Below are 20515 nucleotides of genomic sequence, written 5' to 3' on the forward strand. Positions count from 1 at the left end.
CAATTCCTTTATTTACTTGCTTGTTTATTTTAAACAATGATGGTCTCGACGCCCAGATCCGCTAGGTCGCCTGCATAGCAGGATCCTCTTCCAAACCTTGTGACTTTAAAAACTGCTGAGCAGGAATCTCGGTGCCCTCCTTGGCACATCAGGGAGAGCAGGGCCACGGCCCCCGCCCCACCCGGGACCGGTGGCCAGTGGGGAGCACTGGAATCGGGGCGGTTAATTTTCAAAGCGAGAGATGTCACCTCATGGCCCTGCCTTGGCTGACCCACGGTGACCCAGAGAGCCAGGCCTGCGGCCCATTTTAAAACCTGTGAATTAGCAAAGCTTAAAAACCAGCTGCAGGAGACTGACCCTTCTCCCTTTTTTTTTTTTTTGTCTTGGGGGGCCTGACCCTCCTCCCGTCTGGCTCTTCCGTCCCTGAAGAAAGAGAATCCAGCACGGTAAGTGTCAGCACGCTGGCATCTGGGCTGGGGGGGAGGGGGGGTAATGCGGGAGGAGGAGGGGACCACGTGGGATCCTGGTGGGGGTTGTTACGAAACAGGAGTTGCACCTGTTGAGAGTGACCTTCGGTTGGGGAAGCTGTCATCTCTCCAGCCTTCCTGTCCATCATTTGGCAGATGAATAGTTTTCAGTGAGCTCTAACTCTCTTTTTTATGAGAGGTGATTAACCAGAGAGGTCAGCTGGCCAGCCCGTGGAGTTACTGGGCCCCCCACAGGCAACCCCTGGGCGGTGGGGGGGGGGGGTCCTGCGTCCTGCTTCCCTCCTCCCAGGTTGGCTGCCCCCCCCCCCCCCCCCCCCCCCGCCCGATCCTGTATTCTCCTTGCTTCCTCCGAACGCCTGAGGTTTCTCCTTGTTCTGGGCTTTAACTCGGTTTAAGAAAGTGCTAGCGAGCAGGCATCAGGGCCAGGCTGTCTGCGTGTCTGCCAGCTCTGAGATTTGCTGTAAATCTTTCTGATCACACTGAGGCTCAGAGGTTCTGTTTCAAGTGAATAAGCCTTCTGAATAAGTGCAGTGGAGTCTGGATAAAAAAAAATCCTGCAGCGATTAGCAAAGCTATTTTATTCCTCATCGCTGTCCTTGTATCTGGGGCCATCTAATCTGTTAGGATGGCTTCGGTTATTACCTCGTGTTAAGTAGGACTTGGAAGGTCAGGCAGTTAACTAACCATCTAGACGGCAGCTTCCTCGGGCAGCCCCTCCATTCTGACCCCCTTCCCTCCCGGCCCTCCTCCCGGCTGACTTTATAAACCATCCAATTAGCCACGGTGCTCTCGGCCCCCCGCGACTGGGCCCTGTGCTCTGGGTCCACATTTGGGCCCAGTGACGGCTGGCTACCTCAGAAAGGAACAACTAAAGCTGAAAGTCCGTCTCGATTGCTTTAGCGTTGATCCTCCAAAAGGTGGCCGTTTTTGCAGAGGTGGTCTGTCTAGATAGGACTGGACCCCTCAGGGCTCGGGGCTGGTCGTGGCTTCACACAACACCGGGGAGCTCTCTTGGCCTCTCCGGGCGCCAGTGTCTATACCTGTGACACGGGCATCTTCCCGCCCAGCCAGCCTCTCAGCCTGGTTAGGAAGCCCCCTCGGCACAGAACGTGGCATCGAGGAGATGACCCGGTGAACAAGGCACCTGCCCGCGGTGTGAACCGAGGGTTTGAAGCCCGACGCCCTCTGTCCTCCTCCCCATTGCTGTTTGCGTTTGGCTTTGTGCCCCCGTCTGTGAAAGCTTTCTGCCCAAAGAAGCTCCCCGGGGGGACCCCCAAGAGCTGAGCTCTTCACCCTGCAGCACCCACACGCATGCATGGCACACTCCGAGCAGAGGGGGCACGCTCCGGCCCCGGGAGAGTCCGGTGGGAACGAATCGAGACGCCATCCGGCCCGGGGCCCGGGCGCCCACTCAGGGTGGGCGAGGCCGTAGGGCCGTGTGCCTGTGGCCGCGGCGTCCGAGGAAGTGTGCGGCCCCTTGCGGACCAGGTTGTCAACAGATGAGGCCCCCGCAGGAAGGACAGGGCCGCGGCCGGGTGGGAGGGGGCCGGCTGGACGGGCTGGAAGCCGTCCCAGAGGGCTTAGTCTGGAGTCCAATTAGAGGTAGCTTCATTCATATTTCCTTGCCTCGCCGAAGCAATAAAAAATACTTAGTTTTTTGGCCGCCTGCCAGCCAGAGGCGGGCTGGATCGATGCCGCTAAATGCCTGACATGACTCTCTCCGGTAGCAGCGAGGGTTTTCAGCCTGACTGCGTGAGAAGAAAGAGCTCGCTGTTCTCCGAGCCACGTACTGGGTCGCAAGGAGAAACACGAGCCGCCGCACGCCCCCCTCGGCTCCGCTCCCCGCCCGCCCCGAGAGAGGAGAGGGGCTGGAAGCGATTCTGCTTAGCACGGGGTGGCCGCCGTCGGAGGAAATGAAATGAAATGGCGGTGATTTTCCTGCCGGCGCTCGCAGCGGCTAATTGAATTGCGGCCGTGTGCGCCTCGCCGCCGCTCCTGCACGGCTGTGGGGAAGGCTGAGCTGCAGTCCCATTATAACCTCCATTTTTTCTTCCAAGGCTTGATAACTCTGCCATTTTAATTTGCTTCAGGCAGAAACTTGGCAGGGAAGGGCTGCCCAGAAACTGGCTTAGGAAAAGGAAATTAAGTTCTGTGGCTGGTCCCCACGCCGTGCCCCGCGCCCCCCGCCCCTCCGCCACTCCCCACCCCCGCAACCCAAACGCCGGCACTGGCCTCCAGAAAAGTGGGGAGATGTGAGGTAGAGGCTCACCCCGGCCTCCGCCTTGGGATACCCTTCCCTGCCGAGCGGGGGTCCCTCCGTGGCCCTGCGTGGCCCTGTGTGGCCTGCGCGTCTGTGATGCGTGGGGCCGTGGATGGGCCGGCCTGTAGCTGGACTGAGTCTTGCTCCTTCCTCGAAGCCCCAGGCCTGAGCCAGGGTGGGTGCTCAGAAAAGCGTGGGTGAGTGGTGAGTGAAGGAGGGTCTCTTGGAAAGGAGTGAACTCGGCAGCCCCCTCGAGGGACATTGAATCTGTCCCGGCCCCCCCGGAGGGCAAGGGCACAGGTTTGCTGGCCGGTACCCCTGCTGGTTAGCTCCTCCCTCCCTGCTTCCCAGCCTGGTGCTGACAACCACAGAACCGGTTCCGCTCGTGGCCACAGGCAGCATCCCGAGCCCGCCCTCCCGCCCGAGGGATCCCTTCCTCTGCGGGACGCCCTCCCGCCCCTGGGACAGCTCCGTTCCCAGGCCTGTCTGCCCGTGCTGTTCCCGCTTTGCCGATCGGCCCTCTTCCCAGGCCTGGAATTTCAAGCTATAGCTGTGCTTTCTCACCTTGGAGTTTGAAGGGAAAACTGATCAGGCCCTTCCAAGCTTGAGAAGCCTCGGTTTCCTTTATGGTGCCTCCAGTGGGGGACCTCGGGCACGTTTCCCAACCCCTTGGGGCCCCTGCATTCCCATCGTTACAGAAAGGATGATTCCACCTGCTTTCCTACCTTTTCCCACCTTTCAGAGGGAAAGGCTTCCCAATGTTGCGATTTTTGTTTCTTTAAAACACTGCTCTTTCTCAGAAGTCGCTGGAGGCCCTGCAGTGGAGGAGTAGGGTGTTCACACAAAATGCCAGGTTGCCCACGTACCCTTAGAAGGCCTGTCGGCAGCCCAGCGTTCTCCTCCCGGGTCAGTCCCCCCATTCCAGTGGGGTTCAGCTGATGACGTATTGCACACAGCCCCTGGGTGTCGGCTGAGACCCGTCTTTCAAGACTCGGTGCAGACTTGGCTTATCCCTTCTTTGAGCAAATGTACGTGGCCGGCCCAGGATGGGTGTGGACGGAGAGAGGTGTGATCCGGCCCTCACGGAACGCACCGTCTCGAAGGCCGGAACGCAGACAGCTCCGTGCGAGCCTGTTTACTTACTAGCAGCGTCATGGCTCCAAAAGGGAATTGTGCTCCCCGGGCCTCTCCCGGGGGGGAACCCAGTCTGGAGAGCTGGGAAGGCTTCCCTGGCAAGGCCCCGATGGAACAGAGCTGACCTCGAGGGCCTGGCCATTGGTGCAGGACATTGCCCTCTTGAACCACCTGCACTTAGCTAATGTCTTGGTGTGCACGAAACGTTCACGCTGAACCTCCTCGTTCCCAGAATAACTCGGTGTCGCCCTCGGAAAGCCTCCGGGCCAGTGAGAAGCACCGGGGCTCCGCAGACTACAGCATGGAATCCAAGAAGCGGAAAGCAGAGGAGAAGGATAGTCTGAGCCGATACGTACGTCTAAGGGCCTAGTGGGCACCACCGGGTCTGTGCTGGGAGCTGGGGTTGTGGGAGAACACACAGGCCTGACTTGTGGGTGACTCAGAGGCACAGGTGGGGACAGGCTGGGTTGTCTGGTGTGTGTGTGGGGGGGGTGGAGACCACACACACACACACACACACACACACACACACGCTGTGCACATGGGCCACCACAGCCAGGAGGGAATGGATGAAGAGAGCCGGGGGCACCTCCCACAGCCGGGCCAGCGACCCCATGCTGCCATCACGGCCTTCCCAGAATCCTCGGTCTGCTCCGGGGAGCCTTGCCTGGCACCCCCACACTTTGACCGAGCGGCGTGGTCATGGTATCTGCTCCGGGCCAAGCTGTGTGGCATGAGAGCTGGGACCGACAGAAGGGGGCTGTGCGGTGCTGGGCTCCACTTGGTCACCTTGCTGCTTGTGGCTTTGGATATGTCGCCCACATTTCCGGGCGAGAGGCTGATCACCACCCCCCCACCCCACACACACACACACACCAGCAGACATTTCTATGGTGGGTATGAAGCCGGCTGCAAGGAGCTATGTGGCTCCAGAGAGACTAGTTGGAGGGGGGCTCAGAAATACCATAACAGGTATCGGCAGGTATCGGTCAGGCTGCCAGTGGGCATGAAGCAGAGTGACCCGGAGCAGGGCTGGGGGGCTGGGCTGGGAGACAAGAGCCTGGGCTTTGGGGCTTGGCCCAGGTTCAGATCCCGGATGCTGGAAACCGGCGGTGGTTCACGCCCCAGCTGGGGTGTGGCGGGGGTGGCCTCCTTACTGGCTTGTCTCTTGCTTGCAGGACAGTGACGGGGACAAGAGTGATGATCTAGTGGTGGATGTTTCCAATGAGGTGAGCACAGGCCCAGGTGGCAGCGTGCTCGGCTTGGGGTGGTTTGAGGTTACCCTTTTCCTGCCTAGGAGCTGCTGTGTCTCAGCTGCTGCATAGACATTACTGACATGCCCCGAGCAGGGCACCGAGGCCTCCGGGGCTGGGGCACCAGGCTGGTCAGGAGGAGGAGGACAGGGCTTTGCTGCCGGGTGGCTGGGGTTCCTTAGGATGGGAACCTCGGTTGGACAGTGCAGGTGTGCCCCAAGGATCCCAGGGGAGGGCCAGGTCCTCGAGGTCAGATCTGTTATCCCCACCACCCCTGGGATCTCGAGAGTAGGGGGTCGTGAGCCCCTCGGGATCAGTTTTGGCAGGGGACGAGGACTAGAGCGACCTACCCGAGGCCAGGAGACCCCACCGCCCAAATATGAGTCCTGAACTTGTGTTTGATCTTGGGCCGGTCACCACCCCCCACCCCCGCGCAGGCCCCTGTCTCCCCATCTGTGAGATGAAGGGGTGAGACCAGATCGTTAAGAACCAGTCGCCCCCACTTTGAGGCCCCCAGTCTCTTCCAGCCAAGCTCCTCTCCCCAACAGCTGGTGCACTCCCTTCCCATTCCCAGAGCAGGGAGGACTCCCGGCTGCTTGTTGATTTCCATGCATCTCTGTGCTTGTGCTTGTAGGACCCAGCGACGCCGCGGGTCAGCCCGGCACACTCCCCTCCTGAGAATGGGCTGGACAAGGCCCGAGGCCTGAAGAAGGATGCCCCCACCAGCCCCGCCTCAGTGGCCTCGTCCAGCAGCACACCCTCCTCCAAGACCAAAGACCTTGGTCATGTATGTGGGGCCTGCCACTGGCACCCCAGAAGCAGGGGGCTGGGGCAGGTGGGGGTGGGGGCAAAAGGCTCTGGAAAAGAGGCCGGAGCGGTGATCACTGGAGGGCAGAGGGGTGGAGTACGAAGACCATGGATTGGGGTTTGGCCCCGGTGCCAGTCCTGGCTTTACCACTTACCGGCTGGGCCTCGGGCTGCCAGTTAATGTTTCTGAGCCTTGGCTGCCGCATCTATACGATGGGAGCAGCCAGTCACCCCAAGTCCCTGCCGCACATGGTGAGGCAAGAATCGAGGGGCTGTTGGGCAGCTGGGTGTCGTGGCCAGCTCCAAGGGCCCGGCTCTGGGGAGAAAGGAATCTTCGTGTCTTCCCTATTCAGAATGACAAATCCTCTACCCCTGGGCTCAAGTCCAACACGCCTACTCCGAGGAACGATGCCCCGACTCCAGGCACCAGCACCACCCCAGGGCTCCGGTCGATGCCGGGCAAACCTCCAGGCATGGACCCGATAGGTATAATGGGTAGGCACGATGAGGCTGGGTCGACCGTGTTTGAGGGGAGGGGTGTGCCCCGGGGCGGGGCTGGAGCCAGAGCACCAGGGAGCCTGTGGGAGTTGGGGCTCTCCCCGGGCCTCCAGGGGGACTTCGCCGTCAGGTCAGAGGAGGACACGGATGCCGGGTGCTGATGCCGGGTGCGTCCCCACTGACGGCAGGGCTTACTGGGAGGGCCCCTGTTGGACTCGGCACGTGGGAGGAGCTTCAGACAGGTCGGGTTACCTGTGGCCCGGCCCCACCTCTGTCATTAGTTCTGTGAGACTCTCAACAAACTTCCTTCTCTGGGCCTCTTGAGTCCTGCCTTATAAAAAGAGGTGGGCGCATCTCTCAGCTTGAACCTTCTTGGGCCGTGAAGACCAGGATCCCAGTTGGGGGGGGGGAGTTCAGTCCCCGAGGATTGCCTGGAGCTGGCAGCTTTCCAATGCAGGAAATGCAGGAAGCAAGGTGGCCTGGTGGCCTGAGCTTTGTCCCGGAGGGGGGAGGGGGAGGCCCCCTCCCCCTGAGGGTCTCCCCCAGCTGACTTCCTCCTCCTTGCAGCCTCAGCCCTGCGCACTCCAATCTCCATCACCAGCTCCTACGCGGCGCCCTTTGCCATGATGAGCCACCACGAGATGAACGGCTCGCTCACCAGCCCCAGCGCCTACGCCGGCCTCCACAACATCCCACCCCAGATGAGTGCGGCCGCGGCCGCGGCCGCCGCCGCCTATGGCCGATCGCCAATGGTGAGCTTTGGAGCTGTACGTAGACCTTTTGGCTCCTTTTGGGGGGTGGAAGTGGGCCAGGAGTGGGGAGCCGGTGGGGTTGTTTCTTAGAAAGCGGAAGGAACATACGCTTTGGGGTCAGCAGACGTGGTTCCCACCTCCTTTTGCCCATTAGTCATCACGTGACCTTGTGCGGCTCAGCCTCTGAGGGCCGTCTTTTTCCATCTGGGAAGTGGGGCGATTACCTCTTTTTCTGGGCCCTGGGGGGATGGGATTCCCCAAAGGAGGCCAGTGGCTTCCGCGTGGCATGGGTTTGGTAAATGAGGCCGTTTGCTATACCGAGGATGGGTTCAGATTGGGGTCAGCAGAGAGGGGTGCTTTTTCAGGGGACAGTGCGTCTCTGGGATGGCCTCCTGTCCTCATGACGGGCCCGTCGGACGCCAGGGGAGGGAATGGAGTGGGACTGTGCCTCGTGGAGCCGGGAGAGCGGCGGGGAGGGGGGGTCCAGAACACCGGCTCAGGGTTGGTGGGCCTGGACTGTCACCCTGTCCCTGCCACTGTCCTGGACAAGACACTTGGGCCCGCTGGGCCCGTGTTTCCTCTGAAAGAGCGGGCTCTGCGCGGCTGGCTTCCAGGTTGGGAAGGGGCGGTGCCGTGTGGGCAGGACGTCGGAAGTGGTGAAGGAAGAGGCCAGGGGGATGGGTGGCGGCGCCCCTCGCTAAGAGCTGGCCTCGTCTTGCCTTTCAGGTTGGCTTTGACCCTCACCCTCCCATGCGGGCCACGGGCCTGCCCTCAAGCCTGGCCTCCATTCCTGGTGGAAAACCGTACGCTCTGGCTATGTGTGTCGCATGCTTCTTGGGGAAAGCACGCCGTCCCCCGCCCCTATCCCCTGCCCTGGCAGACGTCCCCTTGGGAAGGGTCTCCCCTCTAGAGGCACTCATAGACCAGGTTGCAGCCCGGGAGATGGCTCCTGCTCAGCCCTGGGGCTCCCGCTGAATCGGGAGCCCTTGAGCCCAGGGGGCCTCCATAACCAAAAGAGGGGAGTTGCATCAGCAGGGGGGCAGACCTATTCCCCCCCCCCCCCCGTTACTCCGGGGCTTCTAAAGGAGGAGGTAACATCCAAGCTGGTAAATGATAGGAGAGGGCATTCTGAGGCACAGGGAGGGCTGGGGTGGGGGGCTGGGGTGCTGGTGACCTGGCTTGGAGCTGAGGGTATGTGACCAGGAGCGGAAGCCAAGGTTGGGATACTGAGTAAATCCCCTACCCTGGTGGAGCCAAACCAAGGAGGTTGGGGGGCGTTACTGGGTTCCCGGGAGCGGGGGAGCGTGTGCGGGCTGGTGCCATCCGCCCGAGGATGGGGGCGGGGCGGGGGGCGGGGTGGTTGACGGAAGGGCCGCGTCTCCCTTTCAGAGCCTACTCTTTCCACGTGAGCGCCGATGGGCAGATGCAGCCTGTGCCCTTCCCCCACGACGCCCTGGCGGGCCCCGGCATCCCACGGCACGCCCGGCAGATCAACACGCTGAGCCACGGGGAGGTGGTGTGCGCCGTGACCATCAGCAACCCCACGCGGCACGTCTACACCGGCGGCAAGGGCTGCGTGAAGATCTGGGACATCAGCCAGCCGGGCAGCAAGAGCCCCATCTCCCAGCTGGACTGCCTGGTGAGGACCCTGGGCCGTAGGCCTCTCCGCCAGCGGGCGGAGGGGCAGCCTGGCGCGGCCCTCTACTGGCCGGGCCACTGAGCGAGCTGGCTGACGTCCCCAAGCCCCGGTTTTAACGTCCCCGACGTGCCGATGATCCCGGGCTTCCTGGGGTTCGTGAGGAGGTGCCTGAAAGATGGAAGGGTGGTGAGCGAGTGAGGGCGGGACGTGAGCAGGGGTGGCGAAGGGCGCTCAGCGTCGCTGAACGGGACCCCTCTGGTCCCTGGCGAGGGGAGGCGGACGGAGCTCGACACTGTCCCTTCTCTGCCCAGAACAGGGACAACTACATCCGCTCCTGTAAGCTGCTTCCCGACGGGCGCACGCTCATCGTGGGCGGGGAGGCCAGCACGCTCACCATCTGGGACCTGGCCTCCCCCACACCCCGCATCAAGGCCGAGCTGACCTCCTCGGCTCCCGCCTGCTACGCCCTGGCCATCAGCCCCGATGCCAAAGTCTGCTTCTCCTGCTGCAGCGACGGGAACATTGCCGTGTGGGACCTGCACAACCAGACCCTGGTCAGGTGAGGCCGCGGCACGGACCAGGGGAGCCTCGTCCTCGGGAAGCTTTGCGCCGGTCGTAACCGGGCTCGTCGGAGGTGCTGTGAGGCTCCGTGGGGTGGCCACGGCAGGGCGGGTGAGGGGACAGACAGCCTTGTGCCAGAGGATAGAGGATCCCCCCCCACCCCCCCACGGAAGGCTCCGGGGAGCGGGGAGCTGGAGCAGGTCAGGGAACGGGGGATTCAGAGTGGCAGAGGTGAGCAGAGGGCGAGAACTGAGGAAGGAGGAGGCCTCGGGACCAGAAGGTTGGAGCAGTGTCACTTGGTGGTTCTTATGGGGCCTCGGGAGCCGCTGCCGGGTGTGAATCCTGCCCCCGCTATGACCTTGTGCAAGCCACGCAACCCCGTGCCTCAGTTTCCCCTGTGTGAAGCGGGCATGGTGAAGCCCGTCCTCGGAGATAAGAGTGCAGTGCAGGACTGGCTGTGTCTGTTGGTCCTGACAGCTTCAGCTCTTTGATGGCCTCAGCCCCACAGCTCAGGCAGGGGGAGGAGGACGTGGATAAAGAACGAAGCAGGAGCCTCTCCCCCCCCGCCCCCCCCCCCCCCCGCCCCCCCCCCACCCCCCGCCGTTATGCACCTGTCTCCAGGACCCACCTGTAGGGGAGACTCTTGGGTAGGCGGAAGCCCAGCCCGGCGGCTCAGCGAAGGACCATGCGTGCATGGTAGACCCCCTTCTGGGCCTCAGTTTCCCCTTCTGCACAGACAGAGCCGGCCCGCCTCCTCGGATAGCTGCCCGCTTGGCACTCAGTGGCTCTCCCCTTCTCCCCGCTTGGCTTTCATAGGCAGTTCCAGGGCCACACGGACGGGGCCAGCTGCATAGACATCTCCCACGACGGCACCAAGCTGTGGACCGGAGGCCTGGACAACACTGTGCGCTCCTGGGACCTCCGGGAGGGCCGCCAGCTGCAGCAGCACGACTTCACCTCCCAGGTGTGTGCTCTCCTCCCCCTCGCCCAGGACAGCGCGCTCCCTTCCCTCCCGGGCTCCGAATGGCTGGGTCAGGGGACAAGGGAGCCCTCACAGGCAACCGTTGCAAATGGACCTGAGACCAACCTGAGCCGCCTTGGAAGGCTTCCTGGAGGAAGCAGCAATAAAATACAATCGACAGAGCCTCGGAGTTGGACGTCCTTGACCCAGCTGCTCAGATCTGGTTCTCACTTGAGCACTTTGTTGAGCACCTTGGCCTTGGTCTTGTCCCTTATGGGATGAGCACAGCAGTAGCAACCTCATAGGTCTGATGTGGGCAGCGAAAGTGGTCCCTCTTCTGAAAGCCTAGCCACAGCCTGGCTCCTAGAAAATTCTCTATAAATGCCAGGTATCTTAATTTCCCATTGTTACTTGTATTACTTATTTTAATATTTCAACCATATATATTTACTATTTTAGTGTTTTATTTCAATTTTTAAATTTTGCTTGTTGATGCTTGTTTATTTTTTTTTTTGAGAGAGAGAGAGAGAGAGAGAGCGCACGAGCAGAGGGGAGGGGCAGGGAGAGGGGGAGAGAGAATCCCAAGCTGGGCGTGGAGCCCCACGTGGGGCTCGATCCTATGACCCTGGATCATGACCTGAGCCGAAATCAAGAGTCAGACGCCCAAACCGACTGAGCCACCCAGGCGCCCCTGTGTATTCACTTTTTTTCTCAAGGCAAGGCGGGAATCCCAGAGACAGAGTCACTTTGAAAGCGAAATTCGGAGCCGGAATGCTGGCTGTACCACTTTGTGGAGTCCAGCAGCCTCTCTGAGCCTCAACTTCCTTGCTTTATAGAAAGGGACTCCAGGGCCGAGGGATAGGGGCTCCGCCTCGCAAATAAATCGCAAGTGGGGAGGCGATGGGAGCAGGAGTGCTGGGCTCCTGCCCTCAGGGTCCCTGAGCAGGCCTCTGGGGAGCCCCCTGGGGCCCCGAGGGCAGAGAAGCTGAACCTAGTCTGGCCCCTCCCCCCCGCAGATCTTCTCGCTGGGCTACTGCCCCACCGGGGAGTGGCTGGCCGTGGGCATGGAGAGTAGCAACGTAGAGGTACTGCACCACACCAAGCCCGACAAGTACCAGCTGCACCTGCACGAGAGCTGCGTGCTCTCCCTCAAGTTCGCCTACTGCGGTGAGCCTCGGTCGGGGAGCCGGGAGCCCGGCGCAGAGGAGGGCCCCTAAAGCTTATAGAAAGTCAGAGCCCTGGAGTGAGCCACGTCCTGGAATCGGACCTCCTGATCGCCACCACTGTCCCTCCCCCGATCCCCCCATCCTTATCCCGGGGATGCAGATACTGCCACAGGGTGCCAAGCTCTCATGGCGCCCGGCCAGAGCCAGTCCCTGCAGGCCTGGGCCAGAGGAACAATGCTCACAGCCTCGTGAGCCTTTCCTCCAGGCGGCTGAGACCGCGGGGCTGCGATGGCCGATGGCCCCGGACTGGGACATCTGCTTCCCCCGCGCCCGACTAGCTTTGCTGCCTTGGACACTGCTCATCCTTCCTGAACCCCAGTGGGTCTTTCTCTGGGGCCCCTGCGTGGCTTTGGCATTAGCACGGGCAGGGCCCTGGCAGGGTGGCCTGCAGAGGAAGAGTGCCCGCTGACCCCTGGCTTCAGCTGGGTCTCCAGACCTCAGGGCCTCGCCATTTCTGGTACTTCCTGCCGCCTTCCCGTAGTAAAAATGAGAAGGGTCAGCCGACTACTGGCTTTAAAAAGAATCTTTTGGGGGAAGTGTGATGTCTGGAGTTAACTGCAAATCCTACCTTTGCCCATCCAGCTGCTCCCCCCGCCCGCCCTTGACCGCGGAGAAAGGTGTCCTGTGGGTGTAAGCCGGTGACGGGTCTCGCTGACCGCATGCCCCCCACCGGCCGAGGGTCTAACCACGCGCTGGTTGGCCCCTCACGCCGCGTTCCCATGGCAGCCAGCCTTGTCTGGGGTGGGTCCTGCCTTCCATCCGGGGCAGCACGCCACAAGCTGACGCCCCCTTTGCCTCCCTCCCGTAGGCAAGTGGTTCGTGAGCACTGGGAAGGACAACCTCCTCAACGCCTGGAGGACCCCGTACGGAGCCAGCATATTCCAGGTACTGCCCGCCATCCGAGCGCCCGGAATTCTGCCCAGAGTTGGGGCCCACCCACGGGGATGGGGCCGGTGGGAGGCAACGCAGGACTTGCCCCGGCCCCTTCCAGCCCCCACCGGATGGCGGTCCCGGATGGGTTCCCCGGAGGCAAGGCCTTGGACACGGCAGCGGGACATACCCTGCAGGGCGAGGGCTTTTAGGCAGGGGTTCTCGTAGGATCTCTAGAGCCAGGGGGAGTCCCGTCATGCTCTTGGCTCTGGCCTTTGCGCTGGGCGGTCACAGGATGTGCACCGGGCAGTGGAGCAAACTGGACAGCTCTTTCCAGAGCAGCGTTAGCCGGCGTTCAGGTGACTTTGTCCTTTATGTTGACACCTCGGTGTAAGGAGAGAGGTGCGGCAGGAAGAAGGGTCCGCAAAGACACGAGCGGGGGAAGGGACTTTTCCTGGTTTCTGAAGATCTGGGTTCCAATGCACTGCCCTCTCAATTATACATACTCTTGCCCCCACACACAGCACGCACACACACACACACACACACACGTAGCACACATTTCACTCACACTTTCACACGCACAGCATGCGCACTCTTATACACACACACACAGCACACACATACAATGTGCTCTCGTGCTCCCAGCTGTCAAGCCGCCTCCAGGATCCGTGCTGGGGAAGGTCTGGTGTCCGGCATAACGTTCAGGGTCTCCCCAGTCACGCTGGACGCTTCAGGTTGGGTGTAGACCCCCTCCCCAGCTCAGCAGGCTGAGGCTCTGGCCCGCTCCGAAGTGCTCCTTCTGAGCACTTCTCAGAATGCTGACACCCTGCTCAGAAGTGCTCCTTCCTGTCTGTAACCTAAGAGGAGAAGCTCACGCTCCAGCGTTCTCTTTCGAGCCATTCCACTTCGAGATCGTGCTGGGCCCTGTTAATGAGCTTTTTCTGGGGGGCGGCGGGGGGGGGGAGGGGTATCTGTCCCCGGAAGTGCCTCTCCGGGCTACGCTGGGAGGGCCCGCGGGGTGCGCCGAGGTTGGAGCTCCAGGGCCGTGGAGAGGGGGTGCCGCGCAGATAGCCCTGCGGTCGTGCTGAGTACCAAGAAAGTGAATTTCTGCCTTTTTTTCCCTCCCTCCCGCCTGTCCTTGCCTTCCTCCTCCAGTCCAAGGAATCCTCGTCTGTCTTGAGTTGTGACATTTCGGCGGATGACAAATATATTGTAACGGGCTCTGGTGACAAGAAGGCCACGGTTTATGAGGTCATCTACTAAACAAGGACTCTAACAGGGCTGTCAGACTCTGGGAGAAACGGACTCGGCGGTGACAGGGCGACCCCGCGAGGGGCCCCGAGGCTGGCGGAGGCTGGCGGCGGGCAGCCGAGCGGTTCAGGGCTGCGCTCCGGCAGGCCGAGAGGGCGCGCCCGCCACGGTCTGGACTCCTGGGCACGGGCTCCCGTGTCTCACGGACTCCGATGGATGTCCCTCCTCCTCCCCCTCCGCGACCCTGGCAGACGCTACAAATAGATTGATTTGGAGGCTCGGGGCCCCAGCGCCCCATCCCCCCCCCCCCACCCCACCCCCGCGGACACCCTCGTGAATCTCCATCTTTCCTTTCCCTTTCTTTTGCTCGGTCCCCCTGCCCTGGGTCGGGGACACTGGAGCGGACCACGTGTTTATGCTGGGGGAGGGAGGGACTCTCCTGTTCCCGATTGTGCAGCGCACAACCTTTGTGAAAAATGTAAATAACAGACTCCTCTATCTTGGACTGGTCAGTGGGGGAGGGGGCCCCTTCCCACCGAAAACGCTAGCCGTGTACTTCGCCTGCTGTATTTGTAACCCACTCGTGGTGGTGGCTTTTTTTTTTTTTTTTTTAAAGGGACATCCCCATTTGGGAAGGGGAGGCCGGGAGGGGGAGCCAAACGGAGAGGGAGTGGAGGGGGTAGAGGAAGGGAGCCGCAGCCGGTGACCAGACTGACCGGAAAGGGCCCCCCCACCCCCCCGCCTGGGCCGAGCGCGCCTCCCCGTGGACTTGGGAGCTGCCCGAGGCCGGCAGGACCCACCGGCGGTGGCCGGGCCGCGCGCGCGCTTGGTGGCAGCCTGGGCCGACAAAGGTCTGATTCTCTGTGGCCTCCTGCGCTCGCCTCCCTCTCTCTCAGGGGTCCGACTCTTCTTGCTCTGTCTTTCCCTCTTGCCTCGCTCTCTCTCTTTGGTGCACACTTGGTTACGGTGAGGAGAAATGGAGGTTCAAAAGGACCCCCATCCCTGGTCCTTGATCTTCGGACATGACCTAAAAAGGACAAAAAGCGGAAAGCATATGGCAACTCAGCTCAGGGAGCTACCAGAGAAAAATAGCGACTGATGTGGGTGCTTTTTTTTTTTTTTTTATTTGAATAAAAAGAATTAGAATTGACGTCCTTTATAAAACGCCTTCTCCCCTTTTCCTGCCTCTGACCCCTTCCTCTCTCCCTAGAGGGGCAAAGTGTAATCCGCCTGCAGGGTTGGGAGTCCGAAGGGATCGTCTCCCCCAGCCCCACCCTGGGCAGCACAGCAGGGCTGGGGGACCAGGGCTCGGGTGGGGACCCTGATCCCGACACTGTGGCGACCTCTCGCGGTTGCAGTCTCTCTCTCTTTTGAGCCCCAACAGATGACAGGTAGCCAAGTGGTCTCCTGCAGGCACCACATGTTGGTACCAGAATGTTCTGAGGTATTAGGATTTGGGTTTGTCGGTTTGTTTTGGTTTGGTCTTTTTCCTCCCTCCCTTGGTCTTTTTTTTTTTTTTCGTCGTCGTCTCTTAAGGAAAAGGTAAAGGCCGATGTGAGCCCTGATGGTGGGCTCTCCGTGGATGTAGCATATGGAAGATAATTTTGATATTGCATTTTTATGGATTATTTTATAATGTGTGATTCTGTCTGGTGAGAAGGAAGGAGGGGCTCCAGTGGAAACTTCTGGTCTTCAGTGATCGTGCTCTGGGCGAGCAGCTCCCCTGACGGCGGGGGGGGGGGGTGTCCCAGGGGCCATGGAGACTGGTGAGGCCCCCCCTGTACCTTTCTGAGGGTGGGGGAGGGGCCGCCTACAGAATTTCTCTCTCTTTCTCTGGTTCATCTGCCGTCTTGTGAAGGCTCCAGCCGCAAGGGAGGGCGGGGGTAGAGAAGGCTGATTCCCTGAAGAAAAAAAAAGAAAATGAAAAGTCATTGTAACGAGCTGTTTTTATATTTTTAAAAGTTGCTATTTAAAGGTTGGCTTGATTGTTGTGTTTTAATTGCCTCCTCCCCCCACCCCCTACCCACCCGTTTGTCCGTCCTCCCCAAGAAGAGCCACTGGGGGCCACCGTCCCTCCTCATGCCCTGGGTTCTGGGTGATGCCCTTTGTCCTCCCTGAACATAGGCTCTTCTCATTTTTGAGCACTTCACATGCTGTCCCCAACCCCTGGAAGTCCCATCGTGCAGGACAGTGAAAGGGCATGTGTTCCATACCTCCCGGGTCTCAGCACCAGGGAGTGGTGGGTGGGAGCTGGGGTTTCCTCTGCACACGGGGGCGGGACGGAGTTCCTTAGGGGAGGACTACAGATCTGTACCAAAGTCTTAGCGGTGAGTGCAAAAGTTTGGGGCAAAAAATGCAACACGATCTTCACGTGCAAGGTTCTAGGACCATCTGGACGCTGAAAGCCTCCGCCGTCCTTCTTACGCTTCAAGTTAGATGTTACGGGCGGTGAACTTGAAGTCTGGTTCACAGAGGCGTTTGAAGGCTTGAGAGGAAGGGTTTGCAGAAGGGCCGGGGTAGGAAATGCAGGCCAGTGCCCCCAGGGAGGCGGGGCTGGGCGAGGGTGCTTCCTGGGCTCTGGGATTTCCTCCTCAAGCTGGGGACTAGCGTGGTTTCCAACCCCGTACTTGGTCACAATCGTCCCATCACTGTTGTCCCGAATAAATCACAACGGCCCGCTGTCACTGCACACACAAAAAAAGGAAGAACTTAACGGTTTTTAAAAGGAGTTTACAATTAGAATACAGCACAGTCTTTATTAGCCTAGGAAGGACAGCCGGACCGCAGGCACAGAGGGGTGGGCCAGCTGGAGAGGGATGCCCTCGGGCTTCTAGAGGAGAAGCTTCCAGCAGGTTGGAGGAATGTTCGTCGGAGCTGCATGGACTTTAGTAAAAGCTCACCCACCTTGTTCGCCCAGGTCTGTGCATTGAAGCCAAGGGCTATCTGGCCAGAACATTCTGCGTGTGCCCCGGACCCGCCTGGGGACTGCAGGCCCCATGAGACACGCCTGTCGGAGAATCCTCGCCTCCCGTCTTGCCCTGGCAGAGGTGGTTACTACCGTTTCTGAAAAGGGGAACAAGACTGAAAGACTGCCCTACCCAGACGTCCTGGGCACAGTCAAGGATGGAGAGCCGACCAAGATTGAGTCTCAGCCACGGACGCTCACAGTTGAGGTCGGGGGACAGCACAGCCCCTCATTTGTGTGAGCCCTGCTGGCGACACATCCCTGGGCACCAGCCGCTGGCGCCTTGTTTCCTGCCTGTGTCACCGCCGCTGTCCCTTCTGCCAGCTCTCCAAGCTTTTCCCTGACGACTGTCACACTGCGTGCCGCCTCACCGGCCGCTCCCCTCTGCTTTCCACCCAGCTTGTTGGAAACCCAGCATCTCAGGCCAGCAGCAGCTGAATCTGCATTTTTTTTTTTTTAATTTTATTTTTGAGAGAAAGAGACTGAGTGCGAGTGGGGGAGGGGCGCAGAGAGAGGGAGACACGGGGTCGGAAGCAGACTCCAGGCTGTTGGCATAGAGCCCGACGCTCTGTGGGCCCGAACTCACGGACCGTGAGATCATGACCTGAGCCAGAGTCCGCTTGACCGACTGAGCCGCCCAGGGGCCCCTGAAACTGCATTTTGAGGGCCCCTCTGCTGCTGGCACCTTTGTGAGGTGCTCAGATTCTAGTCTGTGCAGAGGGGCCTGCTTGCAGCAAATAATCCGCCTCCTTTCCTCAATACCCCCAGGTTGCCCCTGCCCCCTCTCCAACAGGGCGGCAGAAGGTCTCCATGCCAATTTCCTGGCCTTTTCCAAGTCACCGGAACTGTTCTTTTCCTGCAAAGACGCAGGCCCGTGCAGTCTTAGCGTTGGCCACACCTCACCACACCTGCCCGGTTTGACCGGCTTCCCTGGAGGGCAGCACTCAGGGCTTCAGGGGCCCAGGGCAGCCCCGGTGAGTAAATGGTGAGCTCTTAACCTGCTGGAGGGGACCCTAGTTCTCTGTGAGCTGGGCATCTAGATGCTCAGAACTGAAGCCAAGACGTGAACTGACTTCTGGAGTTCTTTAAGCTCTGCTGTTGCTTGAAGCAAGGGAGCTGCATTTAATTTTTTTTTTTTTTAATGTTTAGTTATTTTTGAGAGAGAGAGAGTGTGAGTAGGGGAGAGGCAGAGAGAGAGGGAGACACGGAATCCGAAGCAGGTTGCAGGCTCTTAGCTGTTAGCACAGAGGCCGACGCGGGGCTCGAACTCACGAACCACGAGATCATGACCTGAGCCGAAGTCGGACGCTTAACCGACTAAGCCCCCCAGGCTCCCCAAGGAGAGCCGTATTTAAAAGCGGGGAGAGTATGGTTGTCAGAAGGCCACTTTCATGATTTTAGTCCGTGGGCCCAGGCCATTCCAAGCCACAGCTGACCAGGCCAGCCCTTCTGGTGTCCCTCTGAGCCACTGCCCATCCCGGTTCCCCACCCCCAAGGTGCTCAACCCCAGCATGGGCAGTGAGTCTCTGAATTTGAGCGTCCATGAGAAGGCACAGAGATACGGACCTCTGGATACTGCAGCTGGAAAGATCCTTAGCAAGACTGTTAAATATCAGAAACTGGCCATCAAATGTTTCATGATGACAAAGCATTTTTTTTTTTTTTCAAGAACACGGTACTTGAAAAGGAACATTATTTTTAACGTGAAGTATAGCAGACAAACCTGATGAACCCTTTGGAAACTTGCACAGTTATGCACCGCTTTATTTTTCTTATGCTAATATAAAATGTGCTCTGTTCCAGTACCCATGAAGCATTTTTAAACATTACACTAAAATTGGACCCTTTGTATTTGAAGAGGTATCTATACTGAGCCCTTGATTAAATGGGACCATTAAGGCCCAGAAAGGGCAAGTAAGTCACACAGCCTGAACTGGATTACAAAATCCCATCTCCCTCCCCCTTAAATCACTAGCATACTCTCGAGGCGGGCAGGACTGAACGACGTTTCGAATCCAGAGGATGAGGGCTCCTGCCCCTTCAACAGTACTGGTGAAAAAAAAAATTGCTCATGGAAAGAGATGGCCAAGAAAAGTCATGGAAACCAGCCTCCTGCCTTGAGAACCTAGAACTCACCAATCCACCCATCTGTCAAGCCATCCATCCAACCAACATTTACGGAGTGCAAATCTAATATGCCAGGCATAGTTCTAAGTGCCGGAGTGCAAAGCTCAAACCAATAAGACAGTGCTTGTCTTCCCAGAACTTTCTCAGCCAGAGGTGGGAAGGAATGGATCCCACGGGCAGAGGAGGAGATACGTGATCTCAAAGGGAAGAGCCCAGGAGAGAAAGGAAAGGAAAAGAAGCCCCCTCCCAACTCCACCCCCGCCCAGCTCAGGCCTTCCTCACGTCCATTAGGGCACCTCAGTCAGTGCCCGGAAAAATCTACGGTGTGCTCACCCTGACCCTGACTCAGCTCTCTCCCAGGCAGATGAGACACGGCAGGTGATGGCTCAGAAGTGGGCTCCTGGGACCTCCTGGACTGCAGAGGTCAGAAGAAAGTCAGATGGGGCCGGGACCTTGTCTCTCCTTGGTATTATAGCGGTCCTGTGCAAGGGTTCGATTCCCTTTAACCATGTGGACACAGAGACGTCTTGGACAAGATGAAACTAAAACCATTTTATAAGCTTAAGGAAAGAAGGAAGGAAGGGAAATACTTTAATGTCATAAATTTAAAAACTTTAAAGGTTTAGGAGTTCTGGTTTAAAATCAGCCAACAGGGGCGCCTGGGTGGCGCAGTCGGTTAAGCGTCCGACTTCAGCCAGGTCACGATCTCGCAGTCCATGAGTTCGAGCCCCGCGTCGGGCTCTGGGCTGACGGCTCAGAGCCTGGAGCCTGTTTCCGATTCTGTGTCTCCCTCTCTCTCTGCCCCTCCCCCGTTCATGCTCTGTCTCTCTCTGTCCCAAAAATAAATAAACGTTGAAAAAAAAAATTTTTTTTAAAAAATAAAAAAATAAAATCAGCCAACAAAACCCCCAAGAATAATCATTACTATTGCTGCTTTTCAACATAGTTCTGGAGGCTCTGGCCAATGCAATAAGACAAAATAAAAAATCAACAAGGTACAATGATTGCAGTGAGAAAAAGCAAAGTTGTAATTATTTGCAGATAACATGGCTATCTACATTAGAAAATGTACACGCAAAGCAAATATGAGAGTTCAGTCAAGTGGCTGGATCCGAGATCGACATTCATTAATCAATAGCATTCCTATTCATAAGCCGCGACCAATCAGGGAAATGTAATATGAAGAAAAAAAATGCATTTACCATAGCAACAAAGACTACCCACGAATAGATCTGAGTGAAGCCACACGAGACCTTTATGGAGAAAAATATAAAGTTTCATTGAAGGAAATGTTTTTGAAAAAGACCTATATGGATCATAAGTTATACCACATTCATTGGTGAGAAAATCCAACTGTATTTCAAACGCTGTCTTTCCCAGAAACCTGTAATACAGTGTTAAGCAAAATCCAACTCGGGTATGTTCTATATGGTTTGAGACACCAACACTAAAATTTATCTGAAGGGTTAAGGACCAAAAGTAACAAGTATAAATTTGGAAAGGAATAAGAAAGGAGACCCTGCCCTCCAGATATCAAGACTTAAGTAAAGGCTACAGTCAGCAGTCGGTGCGTGAATAGACAGACCAATGGAGCAGAATAAAGTCCCTACACAGACCCTCCTATAAATAATGATCCAACTATGACCCACGTGGCATTATGTATCAGTGGAGAAGAGGATTCAGCAGGTAGTGCTAGGAATGGGCTTTCTTCATGGAGGGA

General features: G+C 58.5%; 1 protein-coding gene across 8 annotated transcripts in view; it reads left to right on the forward strand.

Moving 5' to 3' along the window:
• The window catches only part of TLE3 (TLE family member 3, transcriptional corepressor), a 48984-nt gene extending 33303 nt beyond the window's left edge, over positions 1-15681 (forward strand). For 2 of the 8 annotated variants that reach the window (XM_047862043.1, XM_047862048.1), the window contains exons 8-20: positions 430-446; positions 4115-4234; positions 5061-5111; positions 5770-5922; positions 6296-6437; positions 7008-7207; positions 7919-7995; positions 8582-8831; positions 9143-9390; positions 10209-10356; positions 11370-11520; positions 12388-12464; positions 13608-15681. In XM_047862043.1, the coding sequence (XP_047717999.1) occupies positions 430-446; positions 4115-4234; positions 5061-5111; positions 5770-5922; positions 6296-6437; positions 7008-7207; positions 7919-7995; positions 8582-8831; positions 9143-9390; positions 10209-10356; positions 11370-11520; positions 12388-12464; positions 13608-13715 (1742 nt within the window). In that variant the 3' untranslated portion in view covers positions 13716-15681. The remainder of the gene's footprint in view (positions 1-429; positions 447-4114; positions 4235-5060; positions 5112-5769; positions 5923-6295; positions 6438-7007; positions 7208-7918; positions 7996-8581; positions 8832-9142; positions 9391-10208; positions 10357-11369; positions 11521-12387; positions 12465-13607) is intronic. The other 6 variants (XM_047862045.1, XM_047862050.1, XM_047862044.1 and 3 more) reach the window with 3 other exon arrangements.
• Positions 15682-20515: the final 4834 nt, after the last annotated feature.

The sequence above is a fragment of the Prionailurus viverrinus genome, chromosome B3 (genome assembly GCF_022837055.1).
Source record: "Prionailurus viverrinus isolate Anna chromosome B3, UM_Priviv_1.0, whole genome shotgun sequence".
Lineage (NCBI taxonomy): Eukaryota > Metazoa > Chordata > Mammalia > Carnivora > Felidae > Prionailurus > Prionailurus viverrinus.